This window comes from Protomyctophum bolini (assembly GCF_963924005.1).
Source record: "Protomyctophum bolini genome assembly, chromosome: 19".
Classification (NCBI taxonomy): Eukaryota; Metazoa; Chordata; class Actinopteri; order Myctophiformes; family Myctophidae; genus Protomyctophum; species Protomyctophum bolini.
This window is the reverse complement of record NC_137880.1, coordinates 38,815,545-38,840,712: the sequence shown is the minus strand read 5'-3', so window position 1 is coordinate 38,840,712 and position 25,168 is coordinate 38,815,545. Positions and strand designations below refer to the sequence as shown.

Sequence of the window (25,168 nt, the reverse complement as noted above, 5' to 3'; positions counted from 1 at the left end):
AAAGAACTGAACCGGTTCCCGTTGGGAACCAACCGGTGGTAAAAGAACTGAACCGGTTCCCACTGGGAACCAACCGGTGGTAAAAATAACTGAACCGGTTCCCACTGGGAACCGACCGGTGGTAAAAATAACTGAACCGGTTCCCACTGGGAACCAACCGGTGGAAAATAACTGAACCGGTTCCCGTTGGGAACCAACCGGTGGAAAAGGGGTCATTTTGTGAGACCTGTGAAGGACATAATGGAGAAGATGGGGCCCCAATTTCTCTCCGATGTTATGCCTGCTGAAGTGCATCTAACTGGCCTACTAGAGCCTATAGGAGCCCAGAGAGAGGAAACATAAACCCCCCTAAGTCCCACCTTGGGCGTTTTGCATTTTATAATTGCAAAATGCAAGCGTTAGCGTTCCGTCTCGACATATATATATCTCTGCTCAATTAGCGTCCAGTCGATGCGTGGCTGCGGTCTGTCGGATTTAATTTGCGCGTGTGGTCTCCAGACAGCGCGGCTGAGAGGGTTCTGAGACACTGGGCCCGGGGACCGGTACCCACGGGAGTACCCAGAGAGTTCTGAGACACTGGGCCCGGGGACCGGTACCCACGGGTCCAAAATGGACTCTTTACTGCTCTGTATTACTCTGAGAGTATCCAAATGTAATGCTGGTATATACAGAATATGAACTGCTTGCTGTCTGCTATATTGATACGTTACAAATAAATGGAACATGCAGATGCTACAATGTGCACTGATCCCCGTTCAAGGAACAGGAATGTCCCAACCTATGTGACTATGTTTAGAGTACCAGTAGGGGCAAAAGTGGCACTGTTGTGCCAGGAACACAGAGAGAGAGAGATAGTGTTGCACTGTTGCCTGCTAATTACAGAGAGAGAGGGAGCGAGAGAGACACAGAGAGAGAGAGGCGGGGGGAGAGGGGAGTTGCACCACTCAGTTCACACGGGTGTGATTTTTCTAGTATGAATGAGATAACAGGAATAGCCTACAGCGTGTGGACAAAAGAGCCATCAGCCCCATCTGGTGGTAGTGGGGGGTAGCTCCAACAATTACAAGTGATTGGAAACATGCATATTGGCAAACAAAAACATGATTTAGAATACCAGAATGATCATTTGGTCGAGGTCCATTATTTATTGGGCCTTTGAGCCACCACGGCTCAAAGGCCTATAATATCCAACGACAGATTATTATGTCGTTGGATATTAATCTTATGCTAAGATTCTGTCCACAATTCCACGATGTATTGATGTTTGTACCATTAGGATAACGATTCTTCTACATTCTCTAATTGTGCAGACTTCGTGTAAATTAAGTAATGCCGATAGTTTAACAGTAATTGTACTCTTGAGAGAGTGTAAATTGACTCGTATTAACCCATTCTGACCTGAGATCAGATTCATACAAGGTTTTCCACTGGACACACACTGGTCTGATTAACCCATTCTGACCTGAGATCAGATTCTAAAAAATGTCAGTCGTTCTTCGATTTTTCAAAAAATAGCAGACCTACAAGCTCATAGCGCGCCACTCGGTGGCGCGCTATGAGCTTGTAGATCTGCTATTTTTCAATAGCTAAAGCATAACATGATGCTGAACACCAAAATGGGTGCCGTTAAAGGGTCCATTTGGTTTCATTTTACACTCCAGAGTGTAAAATAATAAGGGTCCATTTTGGTTATGAATTTAGCTGCAACCCCTCCATTTAGAATAGAATTATTATTATTCATAGTGGAATGAAAATGTATAAATGTCTCTTTGGTATGAAATGAGGAGGAGACGTGTTTTTTAGTCCTTTGATATTCTCAGGCCTTTTTTTGTTTGTTTTTTGAGTGGTGCAACCACTCCTACAACCAGCCATGTCCACCTGTTTGTGTACGTCAATGAGCACGAGTATGTTACTTATTTATACCAGTAGGGGGGCGCCAGAAACAGAGAGAGGGGTAGTGCTGTGTCTCTAATGAGAGAGAGAGAGAGAGAGAGAGAGAGAGGGAGGGGGGGGGGGGGGGGAATTGCACCACTCAGTTCACACGTGTGTGATTTTTTTATTTTCAAGTGACTGCATGACTGCAAGTTGAATCTTTGATTTAAGGGCCCTTTCAAACGAGAAGCGATTTAACGCACCTATAGTTCGTTTTCAACCAGACCTGCGTTTCTTGCGCGGAGGAGCTCTGCATGGGGGAAGCAGTCGCGTATTTACGTGAGCGCGCGGCACCGGTGAATTTGTTGCGCGTGCGTGTTCGTTTCGTGCACACGGTTGTGTGTGGTTTGCTATACGAGGAAGAATCATGTTTTGTTTGTTTTTTTTAATCCGTTTTTAAGTAGGCTATAAAGGGCTACACACACCGTCTGCGAACGCCGCGCGTCAAAACAGCCGCCTCCGTTATTTTCAATGAACCTATCATCGCACACCGGCTCCGTCCGACGCGCGTTCACGCCTCGCCTGACGCTTCCGATACGCCACCGTTCTATTTTCCAGGCGTTGCCGGGTCGCTGTGCACCCGGTGTGTGATGGGCTTAATATTGCTATAATGGTTATGTACTATTTAATATAATGACCTTTTCTTTTGTATTTGGTTTTGTACTGTACAGTTTTATAATAATAATAATAATAATTTGTAAAGACTTATACTTTAACGGGAATGTGTACAATGGAGTATGATGGCTTGCCTGGTGTCAGACTATACATGTCAATAAAGATGGTTGATGATTGAAAGTGTGTCGTCTGAATTATGGTTTCTTGTTGTACACGCGTGTGCTGCCGGTTGTACTCGACATGCTTTCTACATTCTGACCATAGCTGGAATGCTCATGCTGTGACTGTGGCAACATGGATGTGAATACAGCAGTACAGAGCTAGCGCTGCTGTCGCAGTCATCTAGAAGGTCCTGGGTTCGATTCCCGCTGGGGACGCCGTGGGCGCTGGCGGCGTGTTCCCTCCTCCGCGTCATCAGTGCCCATACCCGAGGCGGGGTTGGCGAAAGGGCCTTTCTGTGTGGAGTTTGCATGTTCTCCCCGTGTCCCCTAGGGTAGGTACCCTCACATGTTCTCCCCGTGTCCCCTAGGGTAGGTACCCTCACATGTTCTCCCCGTGTCCCCTACGGTAGGTACCCTCACATGTTCTCCCCGTGTCCCCTACGGTAGGTATCCTCACATGTTCTCCCCGTGTGTCCCCTAGGGTAGGTACCCTCACAAAAAACATGCAGTAATCCTGGTCTCTAAACAACCTCCCCCTGATGGAGGGGAAAGGAACTGATCGGAAAGAACGTGTTCCTTCCACGCGCTACGTCCAACCAGGGAAACTCCCCCCTGTCGGGTGTAAAGAAGCAGCTTGGACTCCTCATGCATAGAAGGAAGCATGAGGTCAGTCCGTTGCCCCCCCCCCCCCCCCCCAGGTTGGCAGAGGAAGTGTAGAGCTCAGGATTACATTAGATAATTGACACTGGGTAAAAACATGGGTTGGAGAATTGTGGGATAATTATTGTATTTTTTTTAAAGGTGTGCGTGCATGTGTGTGTGTGTGTGTGTGTGTGTGTGTGTCGCAGGTGTGCCTGGCTGATTGAATGATTGAGTGAGTGATTTTGCAGGACTGTATCTGGAGGGAGCTGATCGTGTCCAGCCTTAATTCTGGGAGGTTTTAACGAATGAAGCTCTGAATGAAGACAACAACAACAGTATGTAGAATGTCTGTTATTGTATATGAATGAAGAAAGAAGTCCGCACACAGGCTCTGCTCAGGTGGTGTTTTGTAATTGTTTTATTCCTCTCCTCTCCCTCTCCCCTACCATCGTCTCCTCTCCTCTCCCCTACCATCCTCCCCTCCTCTCCACCCCTCCCCTCCCCTCCCCTGCTCTCCTCTGTCATCTCCTTAGCCATTCTCCTCACTTAAGTCTTAATTAGTGTTAGTCACATGACTGTGCTTCAGACAGGTCTCTGACAACACAAAGGGAAGCAGAATTAATTACATGAACCCACTTTAATAATGTCGTTCGTTGTACGACGAATAGAGGAAATAGACGATCTGCACACGCTCACAATGTGTCACCTGCATGTAACGCGCTGGGATCTGGTGTTTTCACTATTTCTTGGTATTTTTGACACACGCAGGCGCGCGCGCGCACACACACACACACACACACACACACACACACACACACATGCACACGCACACACACTAGTTCACCACTTGCAACCATTATCCCCAGTAGCCTGGCCAAGATCAGTGTGTGCACGCGTGCGTGCCTGTCTGCTGTGAGTGTATGTCTGTCTGCACTGTGTGTGTGTGTGTGTGTGTGGAGCTAATCTCACAACCTCCTGAACCAATCGGCGCCAAATTCCTCTTCCCATGCGAACTTTGATGCTTTTGGCTTAATTTGGCTTCAACAGAATAATAAATATTTTTACTATTATATAATTATGAAATAAATATTTCAATCAATCAAATCAAAAACCAGATATTTTGGTGGACATGGACTTATAGCTCCCCCTAGAGGGCATCAACTGAAAGAGGTGCTGATTGTCAGATTTTATCTCTATTATATGTCTTGATTAAATCCTTTTTGAATACTATTAATGAGTCTTCTTCTTCGCAATAATCATAATATGTAATTAGATTAGGTTGTTATTTTTTGGGGGCATTTTCGGACAGACAAACCTGTTTTTTTTCTTATTTTAATAAATAACAATATATAACTACACAATTAAATGCCAACTAATTAAGTAAGTATTAACGTATTCATTAATTTGTTAATTAAAAGGATATATTATAATATTTGACTTGTCCGTCCCACGCAATCATAGCCTCAACTCAGACTGGAAGGAGGGAAAGGGAGTCCAATTCCATCATCAGGGAATCACATTTCGTCACAACACGAGGTGAGTCGATGACATGAGTGTCTATTTTAAAACGTTGCCTGCTATAAAAACACAACCCTCCTCCTCGGTCACCATGTGGAAACCAAAGCCTGTTTACCGGTCAGCGCTCACATCCGGTCTAGAGCCCGCCCCACCGTATTCGGTACTTGACAGGGGGGCTATTTCCGTGTCCTGCCCGGAGCGGATTTGCAAGTCGTATAGCGAATGGGTCTCCTCCACCGGTCCAGCCGGAGCCTCACGTGACAGATCGTGGCAGATCTACAAGCCCACAAGGCGTCGCGGAAGCGACGCGTTGTGGGCTTGTAGATCTGCAAACCCTGTGGCGGAACACCGTTGTACGTACGGCGGAATGACCGTCCATGATGTATCTCTGGGGGCTTGACACAGTCGGCAAGAACTCAAATCTGACCTGGAGTAAGCAAAACAAAGCAGAACTGAAATAAATAAAAACATGCTATATAAACAAATGATGTAGACCACGCATATAATGAGAGAAAACAAAGACAAATAACATTTTTTAAATATATATATATTTTTTGGGAGCTCCTTATTTACTTTTACAGTCCGTGTTCCCGCATGGTGGACTGTTGCGGTGGTGGTGGTGGTGGACCATGCCCTCCCCGGCGGCTGGTCGCGCCGCGGCTAGCCGGCCGCCCGCTCCTCTCCCTGGGCGTGCTGCAGCTGCTGCTCGGCCTGAGCTCCGTGGCTCTGTCCTGCGGCGCTCTGTCCGTCAGCGACTCCCAGCCCGTGAGACGCGCCTGTCCCCTCTGGGCCGGGTCCTCTGTGAGTTGTTTGTTGTTATCTGACTTATCTATCGCACGTCATTATGGAATTAAATTAGTATATTTGACTGTTGTTGTTATATAACATGATATAGCCTACTATAGCCCATTAAATCATCTCGTAAGTTATCTCGTAATAATACTACACTAAAAACCATCCAGCAGCACCATGCACTTTTACGTTTCACTCTGTTAAATATCTGTTTTAAAATTATATTTACTTTATTTTACTTATTTTATATGTTACTTTCTTGGGCTTGCTTGGCACATGAGATTAATAGGAAGTGGGCGTGCAAATATATATGGGAAATCATTGCTGCCGATATATATTTATAATAATAATAGATTGCATTTTTATAGCGCAAGTGCTTTTCAATGGTTCATTCATACATGCATTACTGGGATAATATTAAACAGTCATAAATTATCCTGCATTTAATCAAGTTACAATGTTCTTGGAAAGTCCTTAATTGAGACAGCATGACACATTGTTGCAGAATAAATCAAATGAAGGAAATCTCCTAATATAGACTTAAGAATTTATTTTATTTTTAAATGGTCATAATACAGTGCTCTGTGCTCATATAGTGAGTTAAAATTAGCAAACGTTTGGGTCCTATTATAGCTCAGGTGTTCCCAAACCTTTTCACGTCAAGGACCCCCAAATTGACACTATAATGAGCCCGAGGACCCCCATTTGAAAAAGATATGCCAGGGACCCCCCCCACATAAGAGAAGACCCCCAGGGACCCCCATAAGAGAAGATTTTGACGGCTCTAGCGGTGATTCTCAACCTGTTTAATTTCAAGGACCCCCAGTTTGACATGCATTAGTCTACGGACCCCCCCATTTAATTATGACATTTCTATCTCTGGGACCCCCAATTTATATTGTAAAAACCACCCATTTGGTTCCATTTGTGCACTCTCTGTCTGAGTGACAGACCCATAAGGGTCCATTTGGTTCCTAACTATCTCTAATTGAGCTAGGTACCCCTGGAACTCCCTCAAGTACCCCTAGGGGTCCCTGAGGGTCCCCCCTGCTGTAGCTGAGCCCTTCATCAGTGCTATAAGGGATTATGTCAAGGCCTCTTACACTTATTACATAATCATCTAATCGTAATTATTTGAGATAATCACAATTATCTTTGCCATAATCATCATAATTGTTTGCATGTTTGAAAAAGGTTCATACATTTTCAAACATTTTTTTTAAAGTAGCCAAATGGCTGATCTACAAGCTTACAAAAACAACTATATACCAGTATAACATTACATTATTAAATATGTCGGCAATTTCTCTGTTTCTCTTTAGTTATCTGTCACAACTGCCCTGTGCAACTCTTGTTTTTACAAAGCCTAAAAAACGGAAATATATCTTTATTTTCATATGTTCCAATGTTCAGTAACAAAAAAAGACAATTCAAATGTTACTCGTTTATCTGTATGACATGCAGTTAATCGTCAACTTAAATTGTTTAATCGCGACAGTCGTCTTATTGTGTGTGTGTGTGTGTGTGACTGTGTGTGTGTGTGTGTGTGTGTGTGTGTGTGTGTGTGTGTGTGTGTGTGTGTGTGTGTGTGTGTGTGTGCGTGCGTGTGTGTAGGTCATTCTCTCAGGTATCGTAGGGCTGACGACATGGAGGAGACCAGTACTGTTGCTGGTAAGACACATATGATATGAACTTTATTTGTATAGCGCTTTTCAAAACATAGTTCCAAAGTGCTGCACAGAACAGGTTTAAAAACAAGAAGAAACAGACAGTAACACGATTATAATGGCAAACAAAACAATATCAAGCATGTATGTACAAATTGGCTAATTAAGTAGTTAAAAAATACTCTGTATAAAGATGAGTTTTTAGACGAGACTTAAAAATGGGGACGGATGGGGCTATACCCTAATGTGCACTGGCAGTGCATTCCACAGTTTGGGAGCTCGAGTGGAAAAAGCCCGGTTACCCCGGGTGACTAGATTGGTATGGGGGACAGCCAGGAGAGCCTCATCCGAGGATCTAAGGGTACGCACGGAGTTAGGGAGGGATAGCATCTCACGGATGTAAATAGGGGCCAGCCCATTTAGGGCTTTGAACGTGATTAAAAGAATCTTAAAATCACATCTGGTGCTCATATCTTACTGCTTGATTGATTGATTGATTGAAGTATTCATTAACAGTTTGCAGAATTACAGTACGTTTCAAGCACAAACTCAATACAAAAACTGTCAACTGTGAGTGTACGACCCAATAAAGCACTATACGCTTGTTTACAAGAGGGTCCACCATGTTCAATTCATCGTAACATTTAGAGACGTACAAATAGACACTTCTATAAAGCCCCCAAAAAAATCACACCCGTGTGAAGTGAGGGGCGCTCTCTTATCATCTTAAAACATCAACTACAACATAATGTTAGTAAAAAGCAACGGGTGCCGTTTGTTTTAGTCCTCAACGCAAACATTACGTTTCTCTTTATTGTCTATGAGGCGTTTACTTAAACAAGCATCGTTGAAAAACAAACATTAAAGCTGTATATAGGAGGGGCTATAGTGCAGAGGTCACTGGAAATTAGACAGGCATTAATTATACGATGGCATTTAGAGAGGGAACGGACAGCTGGTTGTTGCTTTCACTCCTAACGTGTCTGTTGTTAACACTTTAACACTTTGTCCCCTTTCCCTCTGCAATACCTCTTGTCAACCAGTAGGTGTCCTACCTGACCACATAATCTAAATGTCTCAATAGAAGAGGGCCAAGCTAAAACTGTCAGTGTTATTTTTGAGTGGTGCCAACCACTCCAAGGAACAGCAATAAAGTTGACGTTGATTCGGATTCTTTGTGCCACGTTTAATGGGCTCTCCCACTCTGTGTGGTTCTGATCTGGTTCTCCCACTCTGTGTGGTTCCTCTCTTGGTTCAGGTCAATGTGTTCGTGCTTCTCTCGGTGATGTGTGTTCTTCTCAACCTGTCTGCGTTCATCCTGTGCAGCCAGGGAGCCCAGCTGGTGTCCAGCATGAACTCCTGCACACTGGTGAGTCTGTGCGTGCGTGCGGACCATGTAGTGTGGACCAAAACTAAGAACATATCGTCTTATTAAAAATAATTATGGCCCTGATCCTTATGTTACACAAAATATATCCAAAAGTCAGAGATCTTTTTGTGCACAGCTGCATTCTGGGACCTTACCATTAGCTTTAGAAACGGGTAGATTCATTGGTACTCCTGAGGAGGACAGAGTCTGTCTAGTGTGTGATTTAAAATAAATTGAAAATGAAATTCATCTTTTGTTTTACTGCCCATATGACGAATTAAGACATATACGTATTATTTTGTAAAATGACAACCATCTGTGCTGACTTTTTCTGGTTGGAGGACTATGAAAAACTGGAATTTTGTTTTAGGAAAGGTACTTTTGCTTTGGCAGACTTTTTATGCAGGGCGTGGGAAATAAGGCAGAATGTTTTGTTTGTGTAAAAAAAAGAAAAAAGAAAAAAAAAAAGAAAAAAGAAAAGGGAATATCAACAAAACATATCTGTTTCTTGTACACAATGCAATATTGAAGCAATGATATGGTGTGTCCTGTAAGCCCATGTGGGCTGGGCGCCTTTGGTGCATGACACAAAAATAAAGAAATCTATCTAAAATCTATCTAAGGCTATGTAAACTCAACACATGTCTTCCAGAGTGAGACGGGGGACGTGTGTCACTGCTGTTCCCTCAGCCTGACGTCCGAATGTCCAGAAGACGAGCTGCTTCTCCTGTCCGCTGGAAGCTCCTGCAGCTCCATGAGAATGCTCCTCAAGGTACGTCCTGGTCTTCTCCTGTCCGCTGGAAGCCCCTGGAGCTCCATGGGAACGCTCCTCAAGGTACTGTAGGTCCTACGCTAACGGGTACACACCGTGGCGGTCCCAAGCGTGTTGTTTTCCGACGCACCGCCATTCTGACTCGCTCAACACTAACCCTGTCCCCTAAACCTAACCCTAAACCTAACCCTGTCCCCTAAACCTAAACCTAACCCTAAACCTGACCCTAAACCTAACCCTAACCCTAAACCTAACCCTGCAGGTCATACCTATTCTCATGCACACATAATGCTCAGAAGTCCATTTAATCAAGTACAGTAGCCTACTTTATTGTCGCTATGTCTTAGTTTAATTTAATTTAATTTAGTTTATTAGCACATTGTATACGCAGGACGCAATACATACAAATTATTGCAAGAATAGGTAGAATAGGTGCTTACTTAATTCTATGCTCAATTATGGTACGTATACAGTTCTTAATATAAGTTTGTAACATTAATTTAAAGTGAAAGAAGAGAGTTCAAAATAATCCAAGCTTATTTTTATGTTATATGTGTATATGTAACGATAAACGAAGAGTTGAAAAAATAATTAATCATGATTAATCACCTTTTGAACTATGTCCAGAATATGCCACGCTTTTCTGTATATTGTTGTGGAAATGATAATGAATAATGATAATGATAATGATCAGCCGGGGCGCCTGATGGAGGGGAAAGGAACTGGTTGGGATAACGTGTTACATGTGTACCCATGTACATGTGTATCTGAATATACATTTTATTCTTCATAACGTATCCAGTGTGGTAGGATGGTGTCTCTCTGTCTCTCACCCCGTTGTCGTTCTTTAGATGTGATTTGAGCGTTACACATTTTAAATCTAATTAATTATGCAAATTAATTAACTTAACGTTAACTCAGATAATCTGATGGCCCAAAATATATTTGTATTCTTTTTTTTGTTGTTGTTGTGCTTGCAGAAGGTTCTCTTTGGGCTGTCTGCGCTGAATGCTCTGTCCACCGCTGTGTGTCTGGTGGCTGCCGGCCTCCACTACCTCCAGATGTTCACCACCAGGTCACCATGGACGGTAGGTAGACCTCAGGTACCTCCAGATGTTCACCACCAGGTCACCATGGACGGTAGGTAGGCCTCAGGTACCTCCAGATGTTCACCACAAGGTCACCATGGACGGTAGGTAGGCCTCAGGTACCTCCAGATGTTCACCACCAGGTAGGCCTCAGGTACCTCCAGATGTTCACCACTAGACCACCAAGGATGGTAGGTAGGCCTCAGGTACCTCCAGATGTTCACCACTAGACCACCAAGGATGGTAGGTAGGCCTCAGGTACCTCCAGATGTTCACCACTAGACCACCAAGGATGGTAGGTAGGCCTCAGGTACCTCCAGATGTTCACCACTAGACCACCATGGACGGTAGGTAGGCCTGTCACAGTTGACCATAACTAGAGCGGTGCCAATTTGGCCATATTCGGACCGCAGCCATCTTGCCAGCAAGGTGCTACCTATAGGTGATACTTCCCATAGATAGACAGCCCATTCATCCACACAGAAAAGTCCTCTCTAATTATATTAAACAATGTAAAAATCATCAACATTGCAGCTGTAGGGAAAGCTTGAATTATCCTCTTTCACAAATAGCAGATATACAAGCTCATAGCGCGCCACCGAGTGGCACGCTACGAGCTTGTATATCTGCTATTTCTTTGAAAGATCGAATAACCACTGACATATATAGAAACATAGCTTTTTCAGAAAACTGTCAGGATGTAGAAGACATTTTTTAGAATCTGATCTCAGGTCAGAATGAAAATTGTCAGGATCTAGAAGACATTTTTTAGAATCTGATCTCAGGTCAGAATGGAAAACTGTCAGGATGTAGAAGAACATTTTTAGAATCTGATCTCAGGTCAGAATGGAAAACTGTCAGGATGTAGAAGACATTTTTTAGAATCTGATCTCAGGTCAGAATGAAAACTGTCAGGATGTAGAAGAACATTTTTAGAATCTGATCTCAGGTCAGAATGAAAACTGTCAGGATGTAGAAGACATTTTTTAGAATCTGATCTCAGGTCAGAATGAAAACTGTCAGGATGTAGAAGACATTTTTTTTAATCTGATCTCAGGTCAGAATGAAAACTGTCAGGATGTAGAAGACATTTTTTAGAATCTGATCTCAGGTCAGAATGAAAACTGTCAGGATGTAGAAGAACATTTTTAGAATCTGATCTCAGGTCAGAATGGTAAACTGTCAGGATGTAGAAGAACATTTTTAGAATCTGATCTCAGGTCAGAATGGTAAACTGTCAGGATGTAGAAGAACATTTTTAGAATCTGATCTCAGGTCAGAATGAAAACTGTCAGGATGTAGAAGACATTTTTTAGAATCTGATCTCAGGTCAGAATGTAAAACTGTCAGGATGTAGAAGACATTTTATAGAATCTGATCTCAGGTCAGAATGGGTTAACCGACCCATTGTTCCCTTTGTTGTTGTTGTTGTTGTTGTTGTGACAGACGGAGGGGTCAAGGGTCACCGTAGAGGACGGGGCAGAACCGGACGCTCTTCCCGATCCGGATGAGTTTGTGGCCCCGGCCCCGCCCCCCTCCTACTTCTCCATGTTCTACTCCTACACGCCGCGTCTGGCTCGCAGGTATAACCCATTCTGACCTGAGATCAGATTCATACGAGGTTTCCACCGGACACACACTGGTCTGATTAACCCATTCTGACCTGAGATCAGATTCTAAAAATTTCAGTCGTTCTTCGATTTTTCAAAAATAGCAGACCTACAAGCTCGTAGCGCGCCACTCGGTGGCGCGCTATGAGCTTGTAGATCTGCTATTTTTCAATACCTAAAGCATAAAATGATGCTAACACCAAAATGGGTTCCCGGTCAGAATGGGATAACTGCCTCACTGGGGGGAAAAAAACCCTTCTCACCTTTTACCATAATCTATTTTGTTATAATTCTCAGGTTCATGATTATCCAACACAAGATTCGAGATTCAATAATTTATTTGCCATGTCAACAAGTTGATATAGGAATTTGTCTTGGTTCATACTCAACATATTCAGACAACCATAGACACACAAACAAGAAGGACAGTACAATACAAAAACAAAAACCAGCAGCATAGGAAATTACATCCAGTTTTTTAAAAGTGCTATAATTATGCATATACTATGAGTTCAGATGTCTTAATGGCTACGGGGTAAGTGCTATATCCCTGAAGCGACATGTTGAGCTCTGGATACTTTCTATATCTCCTGCCCGATGGGAGGAGATTGAAGAGGTGATGTGCAGGATGGGAGTTGTCTGCAATGATTTTATTTGCCTTCCCAATTATTCTGGTGGAATAGAGTGAGGAAAGTGTAGGGAGGCTGCACACGTAGCTCAAATCACCTCAGACCTCCAAATGCCCTCAATCGTCTCAATCTCAATTTAATATAGGCTTCAGAGAGGGTCAGAAATATGGAACTCCCTACCTGTACATCTATGGCAATTGTCTTTTCATCAATTCAAGAAGGTTCTAAAATCACTTCTCCTAATAACCACCAAGTACTTCCCATACGGTCTGCTAAACTAACCTGGTGTATTCAATGTTCTCCTATAGCCGTTTTATTGTCTGACTTCTGTCTATTGGGCTTTTTTCCCCCTTTTTTCTTGTTATACAGTACATTTCAGTCCTCTCACTGTCCCTGTATTTTATCTGTATTCTAATGTTTTAAGATCTGCATGTTCAATATAATTGTTTTTTCTTTAAAGGGACACTTCACCCTTTTTGCAAAAAGATATATGTTAATGACATTTAGAAGCTTTAGATCACTTTCCTGGGGGTATTTATGTGTGTAATATGTGGTTTTAGATATTTTAGATTGTAGCAATGAGCCTCTTGTCTCTGATGTCATGGACACTGGTCTCACTACCTTCCTGGACTACAATTCCCATAATTTTTTGGTGCACTGCTCCTCCTTGTGGATAGGGGGGAGAGCTGTCTTACTGAGACAACATGTAGTCCAGGAAGGAAGTGAGCCCAGTGTCCATGACATCAGAGACAACAGGCTCACTGCTACAATATAAAATATCTAAAACCACATATTACACACATAAAGACCCCCAAGAAAGTGTTCTAAAGCTCCTAAACGTCATTAACATATATTTTTTTGCAAAAAGGGTGAAGTGTCCCTTTAAACAAACAAAAACCACTTTGAATGTATATATATAAACATGCCTGGAGAAGCTACTTGCAAGCCCCTGGAGGGTTTTTAGGCTTTCTCCATCACATTTTTTATTGACCTGTATCATTTCCTAAATATTTAACAATATAACAAACAAATATAACAAACAAACAAACAAAGTTATTTTATTTTTTTCTTATGATTTTTATCCCACGATGTTGTGAACACATTTTTCCACCCCCGTGTCAATTATCTAATGTGGTCCTGGGCTCTACACACCCTCCGCCAACCTGGGGAGAGCAACGGACTTGAACTCATGCTTCCTTCATGCCTGAGTGTCCAAGTTGCTCCTTTACACCTGACAGGGGGGAGTTTCCCTGGTTGGACGTCGTAGCGCGTGGAAGGAACACGTTATTCCAACCAGTTCCTTTTTCCCCTCCATCAGGCGCCCCGGCTGGCCAAGGGGAGGCAGTATAGAGACCAGGATTACTGAATGTTTTTGTGAGGGTCATAATTTGATATATTCGGTTATTCATTTATTTTTTTGATTCGAAAATTTGTTCGAATATGGAATATTCGTTGGCAGCAGTAATGTATTGTGTGTGTGTGTGTATTGTGTATTGTGTATTGTGTGTGTGTGTGTGTGTGTGTGTGTGTGTGTGTGCGCGCGTGCGGTGCGCGGCGCGTCAGAATGTTCGGGGACAGTGCCGTCGTCCCTCACGCCTCCGGGGGGGTGAGGATGAAAGGGGCGGAGCCCTTCCCTCCCTCGGACCCGCCCCCTCCCTACGAGGAGGTCGCTGGTAGCTCCGCCCACAACGCCGCCGCCGGCACCACCGTCGCACAGGTGAGATTACCTTTTATGGTAACGGTGTTGTTTTCTGGAATGATCCCTTATTACAGGAGAGGGAAACTATAGTTCCTCACTCACTCCAGAGGGCCACTATATTTCCACACTCACTCCAGAGGGCCACTATAGTTCCACACTCACTCCAGAGGGAAACTATAGTTCCACCCTCACTCCAGAGGGAAACTATAGTTCCGCACTCACTCCAGAGGGCCTCTATAGTTCCACCCTCACTCCAGAGGGCCGCTATAGTTCCACACTCACTCCAGAGGGAAACTATAGTTCCACCCTCACTCCAGAGGGCCACTATAGTTCCACACTCACTCCAGAGGGCCACTATAGTTCCACACTCACTCCAGAGGGAAACTATAGTTCCACCCTCACTCCAGAGGGCCTCTATAGTTCCACCCTCACTCCAGAGGGCCAATATAGTTCCACACTCACTCCAGAGGGCCACTATAGTTCCACACTCACTCCAGAGGGCCGCTATATTTCCACACTCACTCCAAAGGGCCACTATAGTTCCACACTCACTCCAGAGGGCCACTATAGTTCCACACTCACTCCAGAGGGCCACTATAGTTCCACCCTCACTCCAGAGGGCCACTATAGTTCCACCCTCACTCCAGAGGGCCACTATAGTTCCACACTCACTCCAGAGGGCCACTATAGTTCCACACTCACTCCAGAGGACCACTATAGTTCCACACTCACTCCAGAGGGCCACTATAGTTCCACCCTCACTCCAGAGGGCCACTATAGTTCCACACTCACTCCAGAGGGCCGCTATAGTTCCACACTCACTCCAGAGGACCACTATAGTTCCACCCTCACTCCAGAGGGCCACTATAGTTCCACCCTCACTCCAGAGGGCCACTATAGTTCCACACTCACTCCAGAGGGCCACTATAGTTCCACACTCACTCCAGAGGGCCACTATAGTTCCACACTCACTCCAGAGGGCCACTATAGTTCCACACTCACTCCATAGGGCCACTATAGTTCCACCCTCACTCCAGAGGGCCTCTATAGTTCCACACTCACTCCAGAGGGCCACTATAGTTCCACACTCACTCCAGAGGGCCACTATAGTTCCACACTCACTCCAGAGGGCCACTATAGTTCCACACTCACTCCATAGGGCCACTATAGTTCCACCCTCACTCCAGAGGGCCTCTATAGTTCCACACTCACTCCAGAGGGCCACTATAGTTCCACCCTCACTCCAGAGGGCCTCTATAGTTCCACACTCACTCCAGAGGGCCACTATAGTTCCACCCTCACTCCAGAGGGCCACTATAGTTCCACACTCACTCCAGAGGGCCACTATAGTTCCACCCTCACTCCAGAGGGCCACTATAGTTCCACACTCACTCCAGAGGGCCACTATGGAGTGAGTGTGGAAATACAGTGCATCCGGAAAGTATTCACACTTTGCTGTTCTGTTTTCAGGAGACAGAGCTGAGTACAATCACATGTAACACCCCTGTGAGAGGTAGGGTATACATGCACGCATGCACACACACACACACACGCACACGCACACGCACACACAGAATAAGAGTGCCAGACAAGCTTACAATTCTCTCCATATTGCTTTCTATGTTGTGTGTATTTCTTTGTAGATCGGCTATTTTCAGCAAGTGTAAAATCAGTCATTACGACGGCATCAAGGCCCGCCGAAATACATTTTAGTCGACTGAATCAACTGCAGATTTGGTCAGATATTTTGGTCGGATTTGGAAGATATTTAGTCGACTAAAACTAGACTAAAACATTCCGGGTGTGTGTGTGTGTGTGTGTGTGTGTGTGTCCAGGTCCAGTGTCAGACACCTGTCTCCAGATAGTGTTGGCGGTACTGCCCCCCACTCCTCCCCAGGTTAGTTAGTTATCATACTGTTATTGTCTCCACCATGAAGGCATGGGGAGAGAGTGTGTTTTACTGTCTCCACCATGAAGGCATGGGGAGAGAGTGTGTTTTACTGTCTCCACCATGAAGGCATGGGGAGAGAGTGTGTTTTACTGTCTCCACCATGAAGGCATGGGGAGAGAGTATGTTTTATTGTCTCCACCAGGCTGAAGGCATGGGGAGACAGTATGTTTGTCTCCACCATGAAGGCATGGGGAGAGAGTATGTTTACTGTCTCCACCAGGCTGAAGGCATGGGGAGACAGTATGTTTGTCTCCACCATGAAGGCATGGGGAGAGAGTATGTTTGTATCCACCATGAAGGCATGGGGAGAGAGTATGTTTTATTGTCTCCACCATGAAGGCATGGGGAGAGAGTATGTTTGTCTCCACCATGAAGGCATGGGGAGAGAGTATGTTTGTCTCTACCAGGCCGAAGGCATGGGGAGAGAGTGTGTTTTACTGTCTCCACCAGGCCGAAGGCATGGGGAGAGAGTATGTTTGTCTCCACCATGAAGGCATGGGGAGAGAGTATGTTTGTCTCCACCATGAAGGCATGGGGAGAGAGTATGTTTTACTGTCTCCACCATGAAGGCATGAGGAGAGAGTATGTTTGTCTCCACCATGAAGGCATGGGGAGAGAGTATGTTTTACTGTCTCCACCAGGCCGAAGGCATGGGGAGAGAGTATGTTTGTCTCCACCAGGCCGAAGGCATGGGGAGAGAGTATGTTTGTCTCCACCAGGCCGAAGGCATGGGGAGAGAGTGTGTTTTATTGTCTCCACCAGGCCGAAGGCATGGGGAGAGAGTATGTTTGTCTCCACCAGGCCGAAGGCATGGGGAGAGAGTATGTTTGTCTCCACCAGGCCGAAGGCATGGGGAGAGAGTATGTTTGTCTCCACCAAGCCGAAGGCATGGGGGAGAGAGCATGTTTGTCTCCACCATGAAGGCATGGGGAGAGAGTATGTTTTATTGAATTTTCCAGAACGGCCTGTTATAGCGCCACCAGCAGGAGGACGACTTTTGTAAAACATATATTTTTTAATATTCTCAAGATTCCTCCAGATTCTGTCCAAAAATCCTGCAAATCGTTACACAGTATCTCTATAGTCATGTGCTTAAGACGGATCCGTCCCATATGTCATAGTCCATCCTAATTGGCTAACATTGGCTTTCAAAGTTGGCAGGATTGGCCCGTTTTGAACAAAAAGCCTCAAATCATGAACGCAGCGTGCAATTTACGTGAGATGGACTGACTCTGTCCTCTCGCCCCCCCAGCGCCCCCTGGCGGTTTCAGGGAGGTACTGACTCTGTCCTCTTGCCCCCCCCCCCCCCACAGCGCCAGCAGGAGCAGGCTGGTCCAGGAGAACAGCAGAGAGCTGTGGCGTCCCTGCCCCACCAGAGGGCGCCACAGATGCGTCGATCCAACAGCGATCCTCTTCTAACAGAGCTCACAACTAAAGGTTTGATTGATTGATTGAAATCTTTATTAACAGTTTGCAGAATTACAGTACATTTCAAGCACAAACTCAATACAAAGACTGTTAACTGTGAGTGGACGACCCAATTAAGCCTTACACTTGTTTACAACAGGGTCCACATTGTTCAATTCATCAAAACATTTAGAGACAAACAAATAGACACTTCTATGTAGTTAAAGAACAGAACAGGAATTCATCATATAGGAAGCGAAAAGGGAATAAAATATATATACAGTGAGGGGAACAGGGGGATAAAATAAAACGAAAGACAGAGTGTAGGGCGCCTGCACACAGGTCTGTGTTAGGGGGGGCGGGTATTTTTATTTTTTAACCTTTATTTAATGAGTAAAAACCACATCTCTTTCACACAGTGTGAACTGACCAGAAGAGGCAGAATAAGTGACAAAAAATACAGGACAAGGATAACAGGACAGAGAGACACTGGATTGTCCTTTGTGTAGGAGGACTAACAGGACAGAGAGACACTGGATTGTCCTTTGTGTAGGAGGACTAACAGGACAGAGAGACACTGGATTGTCCTTTGTGTAGGAGGACTAACAGGACAGAGAGACACTGGATTGTCCTTTGTGTAGGAGGACTAACAGGACAGAGAGACACTGGATTGTCCTTTGTGTAGGAGGACGAGAATAGAGACACTGGATTGTCCTTTGTGTAGGAGGACGAGAATAGAGACACTGGATTGTCCTTCGTGTAGGAGGACGAGAATAGAGACACTGGGTTGTCCTTTGTGTAGGAGGACGAGAATAGAGACACTGGATTGTCCTTCGTGTAGGAGGACGAGAATAGAGACACTGGATTGTCCTTTGTGTAGGAGGACGAGAATAGAGACACTGGATTGTCCTTCGTGTAGGAGGACGAGAATAGAGACACTGGATTGTCCTTTGTGTAGGAGAACGAGAATAGAGACACTGGATTGTCCTTCGTGTAGGAGGACGAGAATAGAGACACTGGATTGTCCTTTGTGTAGGAGAACGAGAATAGAGACACTGGATTGTCCTTCGTGTAGGAGGACGAGAATAGAGACACTGGATTGTCCTTCGTGTAGGAGGACGAGAATAGAGACACTGGATTGTCCTTTGTGTAGGAGGACGAGAATAGAGAGACATTGGATTGTCCTTTGTGTAGGAGGACAGGACAGAGAGACACTGGATTGTCCTTTGTGTAGGAGAACAGGACAGAGAGACACTGGATTGTCCTTTGTGTAGGAGGACGAGAATAGCTGAAATTGCTCGTCCACATAATGACGTAAATTCTCCATTCATTGTCGTTGGGAATGTAATGTTTGTGTAAGACGGACATCTACACTAATAGCTGAATATAAAAAGATATTGAATTTCAGTTTCACAAATTTGTTTTCAAATGGTGGAAATAGCCGATCTACAAGCTAAAACTATGTTTAATTCAGTGTAGGCAAGGCATATGGCATGGTTTTATCTGTATAGCACATTTCAACAACACGACGGCAATTCAATAACCTTTACACAGAACATCAAGCAAAGGAAACGGTTACAGTGCAGAAGAGAAAAGGAAAAAGGGTGTTCTGGGCCAAAATGAAAATTTGGCGCTAATATCTTATTTTTGTGACCAACTTTAGATTTTTGATTTTTTTTAAAAAGAACCCCAGGTTAGCACAGATATTACAGGAGAGGGAAACAACAGTGATGTATACGTACAACATAATACATGTTTATTTTTCCAACAAAACAAATAAGATGAAATCCAAAAACAAAACGTCACAATGATTTGGCGCAAATTTGAAATACATTATTCTTTCAGAGCGAACGTTTTTAACTCAAAATCTTTGCTTCTGGAACAACATATTTTCAGATGGGGGTCGGAGGCCGATTACATATAATTTCTGGGGTACTTGACATGAAATAGTTTGAGCACCACTGACATAAAACATAAATAGATTGATTGTGTGGAGCTTCCCTTTATTTTTCTCAGCACCACTGACATAGAAACATGGGTTTTTCTCAGCACCACTGACGTAGAAACATGGGTTTTTCTCAGCACCACTGACATAGAAACATGGGTTTTTCTCAGCACCACTGACATAGAAACATGGGTTTTTCTCAGCACCACTGACATAGAAACATGGGTTTTTCTCAGCACCACTGACGTAGAAACATGGGTTTTTCTCAGCACCACTGACATAGAAACATGGGTTTTTCTCAGCACCACTGACATAGAAACATGGGTTTTTCTCAGCACCACTGACATAGAAACATGGGTTTTTCTCAGCACCACTGACATAGAAACATGGGTTATTCTCAGCACCACTGACATAGAAACATGGGTTTTTCTCAGCACCACTGACGTAGAAACATGGGTTTTTCTCAGCACCACTGACATAGAAACATGGGTTTTTCTCAGCACCACTGACATAGAAACATGGGTTTTTCTCAGCACCACTGACATAGAAACATGGGTTTTTCTCAGCACCACTGACGTAGAAACATGGGTTTTTCAGAAGACTGTCAGGATTTAGAAGGCACTTGTAGAATCGGGATCAGGTCTAAATGGTTCAAAAGAAGTACGAGTGTCTGGGAGTTGTAAAGCCAATCTAATCTCTATTATTATTATTATTATTAATAATAATTAATCTCCAGGTAAAGAGAAGTCCAGCGCGCTTCAGCCAACAGAAGGGCTCGTCTGTGTTCAACAGGGACAACTTTGCAGCGGGGAAAATAAAATGATAAATAATGACCCTAAAATGATAATACCTGCGGGCGCTTCAGGAGAGACTAAACACAAATAAGATATATTGGGATGTATAATAATACACGTGTTCTATTGTTCTGCAGGGGTCACCTCAGCCTAGTACAAAACACCCGGTGAAAGTACAGTCTCTCCTGAAGTGTTTAGCTTATTGTTACTAAAATGTCGAACGAGGCTCTGAAACAGCAGTGACTGGTTAGATTATTCACACTACCGTATGTGTGCACTTGTTTTACAGTGCAATGTTGTGTTTACTCTGTTGTGTATTCTGTTTGTCAATTATTTTCAAAAATACCAGCCCTACCACTGCCAGCTCATAGCTATGAGCTTGTAGATCTGCTATTTTTCAATAGCTAAAGTATAACATAAATGCTTAAAACACCAAAAGGGGTTAAAGTTTACCTTGACCATTGGCAGAACGGTTTGCGGAGCGGTCTTGATATCGGAAGGTCGCTATAGTTCGTATCCCCGGACTGGCACGTTAAAATTACCACCGCTGAAGTGCCCTTGAGCAAGGCATTGAACCCCTAACATGAAATGTTCTATGAGCAGGGCCTGGCTGTAAAGAAGTTCTTGAGCTTATAGTACCTTTCCTTTCCTTAGTCCAGTTTCCCTGGGTAAACATAGTACCTTTCCTTTCCTTAGTCCAGTTACCCTGGGTAAACATGGTACCTTTCCTTTCCTTAGTCCAGTTACCCTGGGTAAACATAGTACCTTTCCTTTCCTTAGTCCAGTTACCCTGCAGGGTAAACATAGTACCTTTCCTTTCCTTAGTCCAGTTGCCCTGCAGGGTAAACATAGTACCTTTCCTTTCCTTAGTCCAGTTACCCTGCAGGGTAAACATAGTACCTTTCCTTTCCTTAGTCCAGTTGCCCTGCAGGGTAAACATAGTACCTTTCCTTTCCTTAGTCCAGTTGCCCTGCAGGGTAAACATAGTACCTTTCCTTTCCTTAGTCCAGTTGCCCTGCAGGGTAAACATAGTACCTTTCCTTTCCTTAGTCCAGTTGCCCTGCAGGGTAAACATAGTACCTTTCCTTTCCTTAGTCCAGTTGCCCTGCAGGGTAAACATAGTACCTTTCCTTTCCTTAGTCCAGTTACCCTGGGTAAACATAGTACCTTTCCTTTCCTTAGTCCAGTTACCCTGGGTAAACATAGTACCTTTCCTTTCCTTAGTCCAGTTACCCTGGGTAAATATAGTACCTTTCCTTTCCTTAGTCCAGTTACCCTGCAGGGTAAACATAGTACCTTTCCTTTCCTTACCTCTGGATCTAACCTGTGTTCCTCTCTGCCCACGTGTAGCGGTACCGGTGGTGACCCCAGACGGCCCCCCCCATCGTCACCGTCACGCCCGCGTGACGTCCGACTCGGCCACCCAGACGTCCGACCCCCACCCCCCCACGCTGCTGGCCGCCGCCGGCCCCCCCTCGTCCAGGAACGAGGGGGGGGGGACCGGCGGCGTTTCGGCGGCGGCGGCGGTGCGCCTGCGGCCGCCGCGGCGGGAGGCGCTCCAGAGGAGGCCCTCCTCCCTGGTGGACTACCAGAGCTACAGGCCAGTGTTGTTTTCCTCGACTAAAACTATAAGACGAAAAATGTCCGTCGACTACCTTTTTTCACTGACTAAAACTAAATGAAAACTACATGAAAACTAGTCTAGGAAAATTGGCCTCAGATCCTGTGCAGCAGGGGGCGTGGCCCAGTGCGTTGCGTTTCTAATGAAATGCGAATCAAAAGACAGGGGCGGGTTCCACATGGAGTGGGCGCTACATCTAAATAAGACGGAAGGGAAACAATTGCTCCTTGAACGGTGGTGGCCTACTACTACAATTCAATTTGGAATTGGATTCCCTTCGGACTATTTTCATGGTATGCACAGTGCTTCAGACCGGAAAGGGGAGTGTCCGCTCAGATTCTGAGCGCAACGTACTTCCCTCACAGGGATGCGTTCCTTTTTTCCCAGAAGTTCCTTTTTTCTCGCCCGCCTAGTGGCGAAAAATAAAACTTCTGGGAACTCAGATTACATGAAAACTAAGCTACGGTGACTAAAACTAAGACTAAATATACTGACAATTTCGTCAACAAATAAAAACTAGACTAAAATGTTAGGAAGGGACTAGTGGACAAGAGATCCAGTTTTATGCTGGGTTGCATGCTGAAAATAGCAGATATACAATCTCACAACGCGTCGCAGTAAAATATGTCATTGCAACGACATCAAGGCTGTGTCAAAACACATTTAAGTCCACTAAATCTACAGCTGATTTAGTCGACTAAAATCGTATGACATTTAGTCGACTAAAACTAGACTAAACACTGGAACATTCCAGGCGACTAAAATGTGACTAAAACTAAGTGAAAACTATTCAAGAGACTACCGTATGACTAACGGCCAAGCTACACCAGGCAATTTTGCGCGCGTGCGTTTGCGTTTACTGTATGCGTTTACTGTATGCGTTTACTGTATGCGTTTACTGCGCGCGTACAGTGCGTTTGGATAGGACCAATATATGTCAATGATACCAGCTACACCAGGCAATTTTGCGCGCGTGCGTTTGCGTTTACTGTATGCGTTTACTGTATGCGTTCACTGCGCGCGTACAGTGCGTTTGGGATAGGACCAATATATGTCAATGATACCAGCTACACCAGACGCACGGATACCGCGGGCCATCCTACGCGTGCTCTAAAAATAGGATCGGTTCTAATTTTTTTACGTGCGTATAATGCCCCCCATGTGCGCGTATCTATATATCCTCCCGGAAGGTCCCGCACAAACCTGCCGCGCGTCTGACAGATCGATGTAGCCAGGGGGATTTGGCTTACGCACGCACGGTCCGCGCGTTTAGAGTAAACGGGCGAGAAAAGCCTGGTGTAGCTTAATTGGCCGTTAAACTAAAACCAACACTGCTGTATACAGGCACACCCAGAGGCTGGTCAGCAGGTTCCTGGAGGAGCAGGAGCAGGAGGAGGAGGCCTCCGGCGCCCCCTACCTGCGGGGCCTGGACCCCGAGGTCCACAGGCTGGTGGACAGCATCCGCACCGTGCTGAGGCTGGACCAGCAGCACATGGAGGAGGTTCTGCGCTCCGCACGCTACCTGGAGCAGGTGGGACGGCCCGTCAGTCAGTCAGTCAGTCAGTCAGTCAGTCAGTCTGTCAGTGTCTGTCAGTCTGTCAGTCAGTCAGTCAGTCAGTGACTGTCAGTCAGTCAGTCTGTCAGTCTGTCAGTCAGTCAGTCAGTCAGTGACTGTCAGTCAGTCAGTCTGTCAGTCAGTGACTGTCAGTCAGTCAGTCAGTGACTGTCAGTCTGTCAGTCAGTCAGTCAGTCAGTGACTGTCAGTCAGTCAGTCTGTCAGTCAGTGACTGTCAGTCAGTCAGTCAGTGACTGTCAGTCAGTCAGTCAGTGACTGTCAGTCAGTCAGTCAGTGAATGTCTGTCTGTCAGTCAGTCAGTCAGTCAGTCAGTCAGTCAGTGACTGTCAGTCAGTCAGTCTGTCAGTCAGTCAGTCAGTCAGTCAGAGCTCTTTGGTCAACTCTGGTTGTGTTACAACGTGCTTTATATATAAATAAAGGTTGATTTGATTTGAAGAGAGAAACAAAAGTAAAACTCGGCTCCTCCCCTTTTATCCAGGCGTTTACCGAATCGGAGACGACGACCGCGGGCGGTCCCAGCAGCCGCCGTGCCCGGCGTCAGCCAATCGTCAGAGAGGCCCCGCCCCCCCCTCCCCCTCCCCCTCCCCCGTCTCAGACGCTGCCCCTCCCCCACCCGAGGAAGAGGAAACGAAGGGCGGGCCTGCTGCACCTGCGCAGCTGTGGAGACCTCAGCTCCTTCACCTGCTCCGATGGGGAGGACTGGGGGGTCCCCGGGGCCCGTGGAGACCTCAGCTCCTTCACCTGCTCCGATGGGGAGGACTGGGGGGTCCCCGGGGCCCGTCCCCGGGAGGGGCCACCCAGGAGGGGCCCCGCGCCGCGCCGCGACCTTCACGAACGACCGCACAGCCTGATCGGGATCTTCCGAGAGACGATACTTTGATGATATTAACCCATTCTGACCTGAGATCAGATTCATCACGAGGTTTCCACTGGACACACACACACACACACTGGTCTGATTATAACCCATTCTGACCTGAGATCAGATTCATCACGAGGTTTCCACTGGACACACACACTGGTCTGATTATAACCCATTCTGACCTGAGATCAGATTCTATAAAAATGTCAGTCGTTCTTCGATTTTTCTAAAAATAGCAGACCTACAAGCTCGTAGCGCGCCACTCGGTGGCGCGCTATGAGCTTGTAGATCTGCTATTTTTTCAATAGCTAAAGCATAACATGATGCCAACACCAAAAGGGGTTCCCGTTCAGAATGGGATAATAATAATAATAATAATAATAATAAACTTTATTTATTATATAGCACCTTTCATACAGAGTATGCGGTTCAAAGTGCTTCACAGGCATGCAGGACAGAAATCAGGTATTTTACAGTTTAATAGGTCATAACAACTCAGACACAATCACATAGTATGC

General features: G+C 45.2%; 1 protein-coding gene across 1 annotated transcript; it reads left to right on the top strand.

Annotated features, from left to right (window-relative positions):
* Positions 1 to 5,365: 5,365 nt before the first annotated feature.
* fam189a2 (family with sequence similarity 189 member A2) lies at positions 5,366 to 24,668 on the top strand (the record flags this gene model as incomplete). The annotated part of the gene is made up of 13 exons (XM_080791519.1): positions 5,366 to 5,669; positions 7,275 to 7,331; positions 8,586 to 8,696; positions 9,349 to 9,468; positions 10,449 to 10,556; positions 12,003 to 12,139; positions 14,359 to 14,512; positions 15,965 to 16,007; positions 16,330 to 16,391; positions 17,759 to 17,882; positions 21,942 to 22,191; positions 23,557 to 23,743; positions 24,267 to 24,668. Exons 1-13 carry the CDS (start codon positions 5,463 to 5,465, stop codon positions 24,666 to 24,668), a joined length of 1,962 nt encoding a protein of 653 aa, XP_080647645.1. The 5' UTR covers positions 5,366 to 5,462.
* Positions 24,669 to 25,168: the final 500 nt, after the last annotated feature.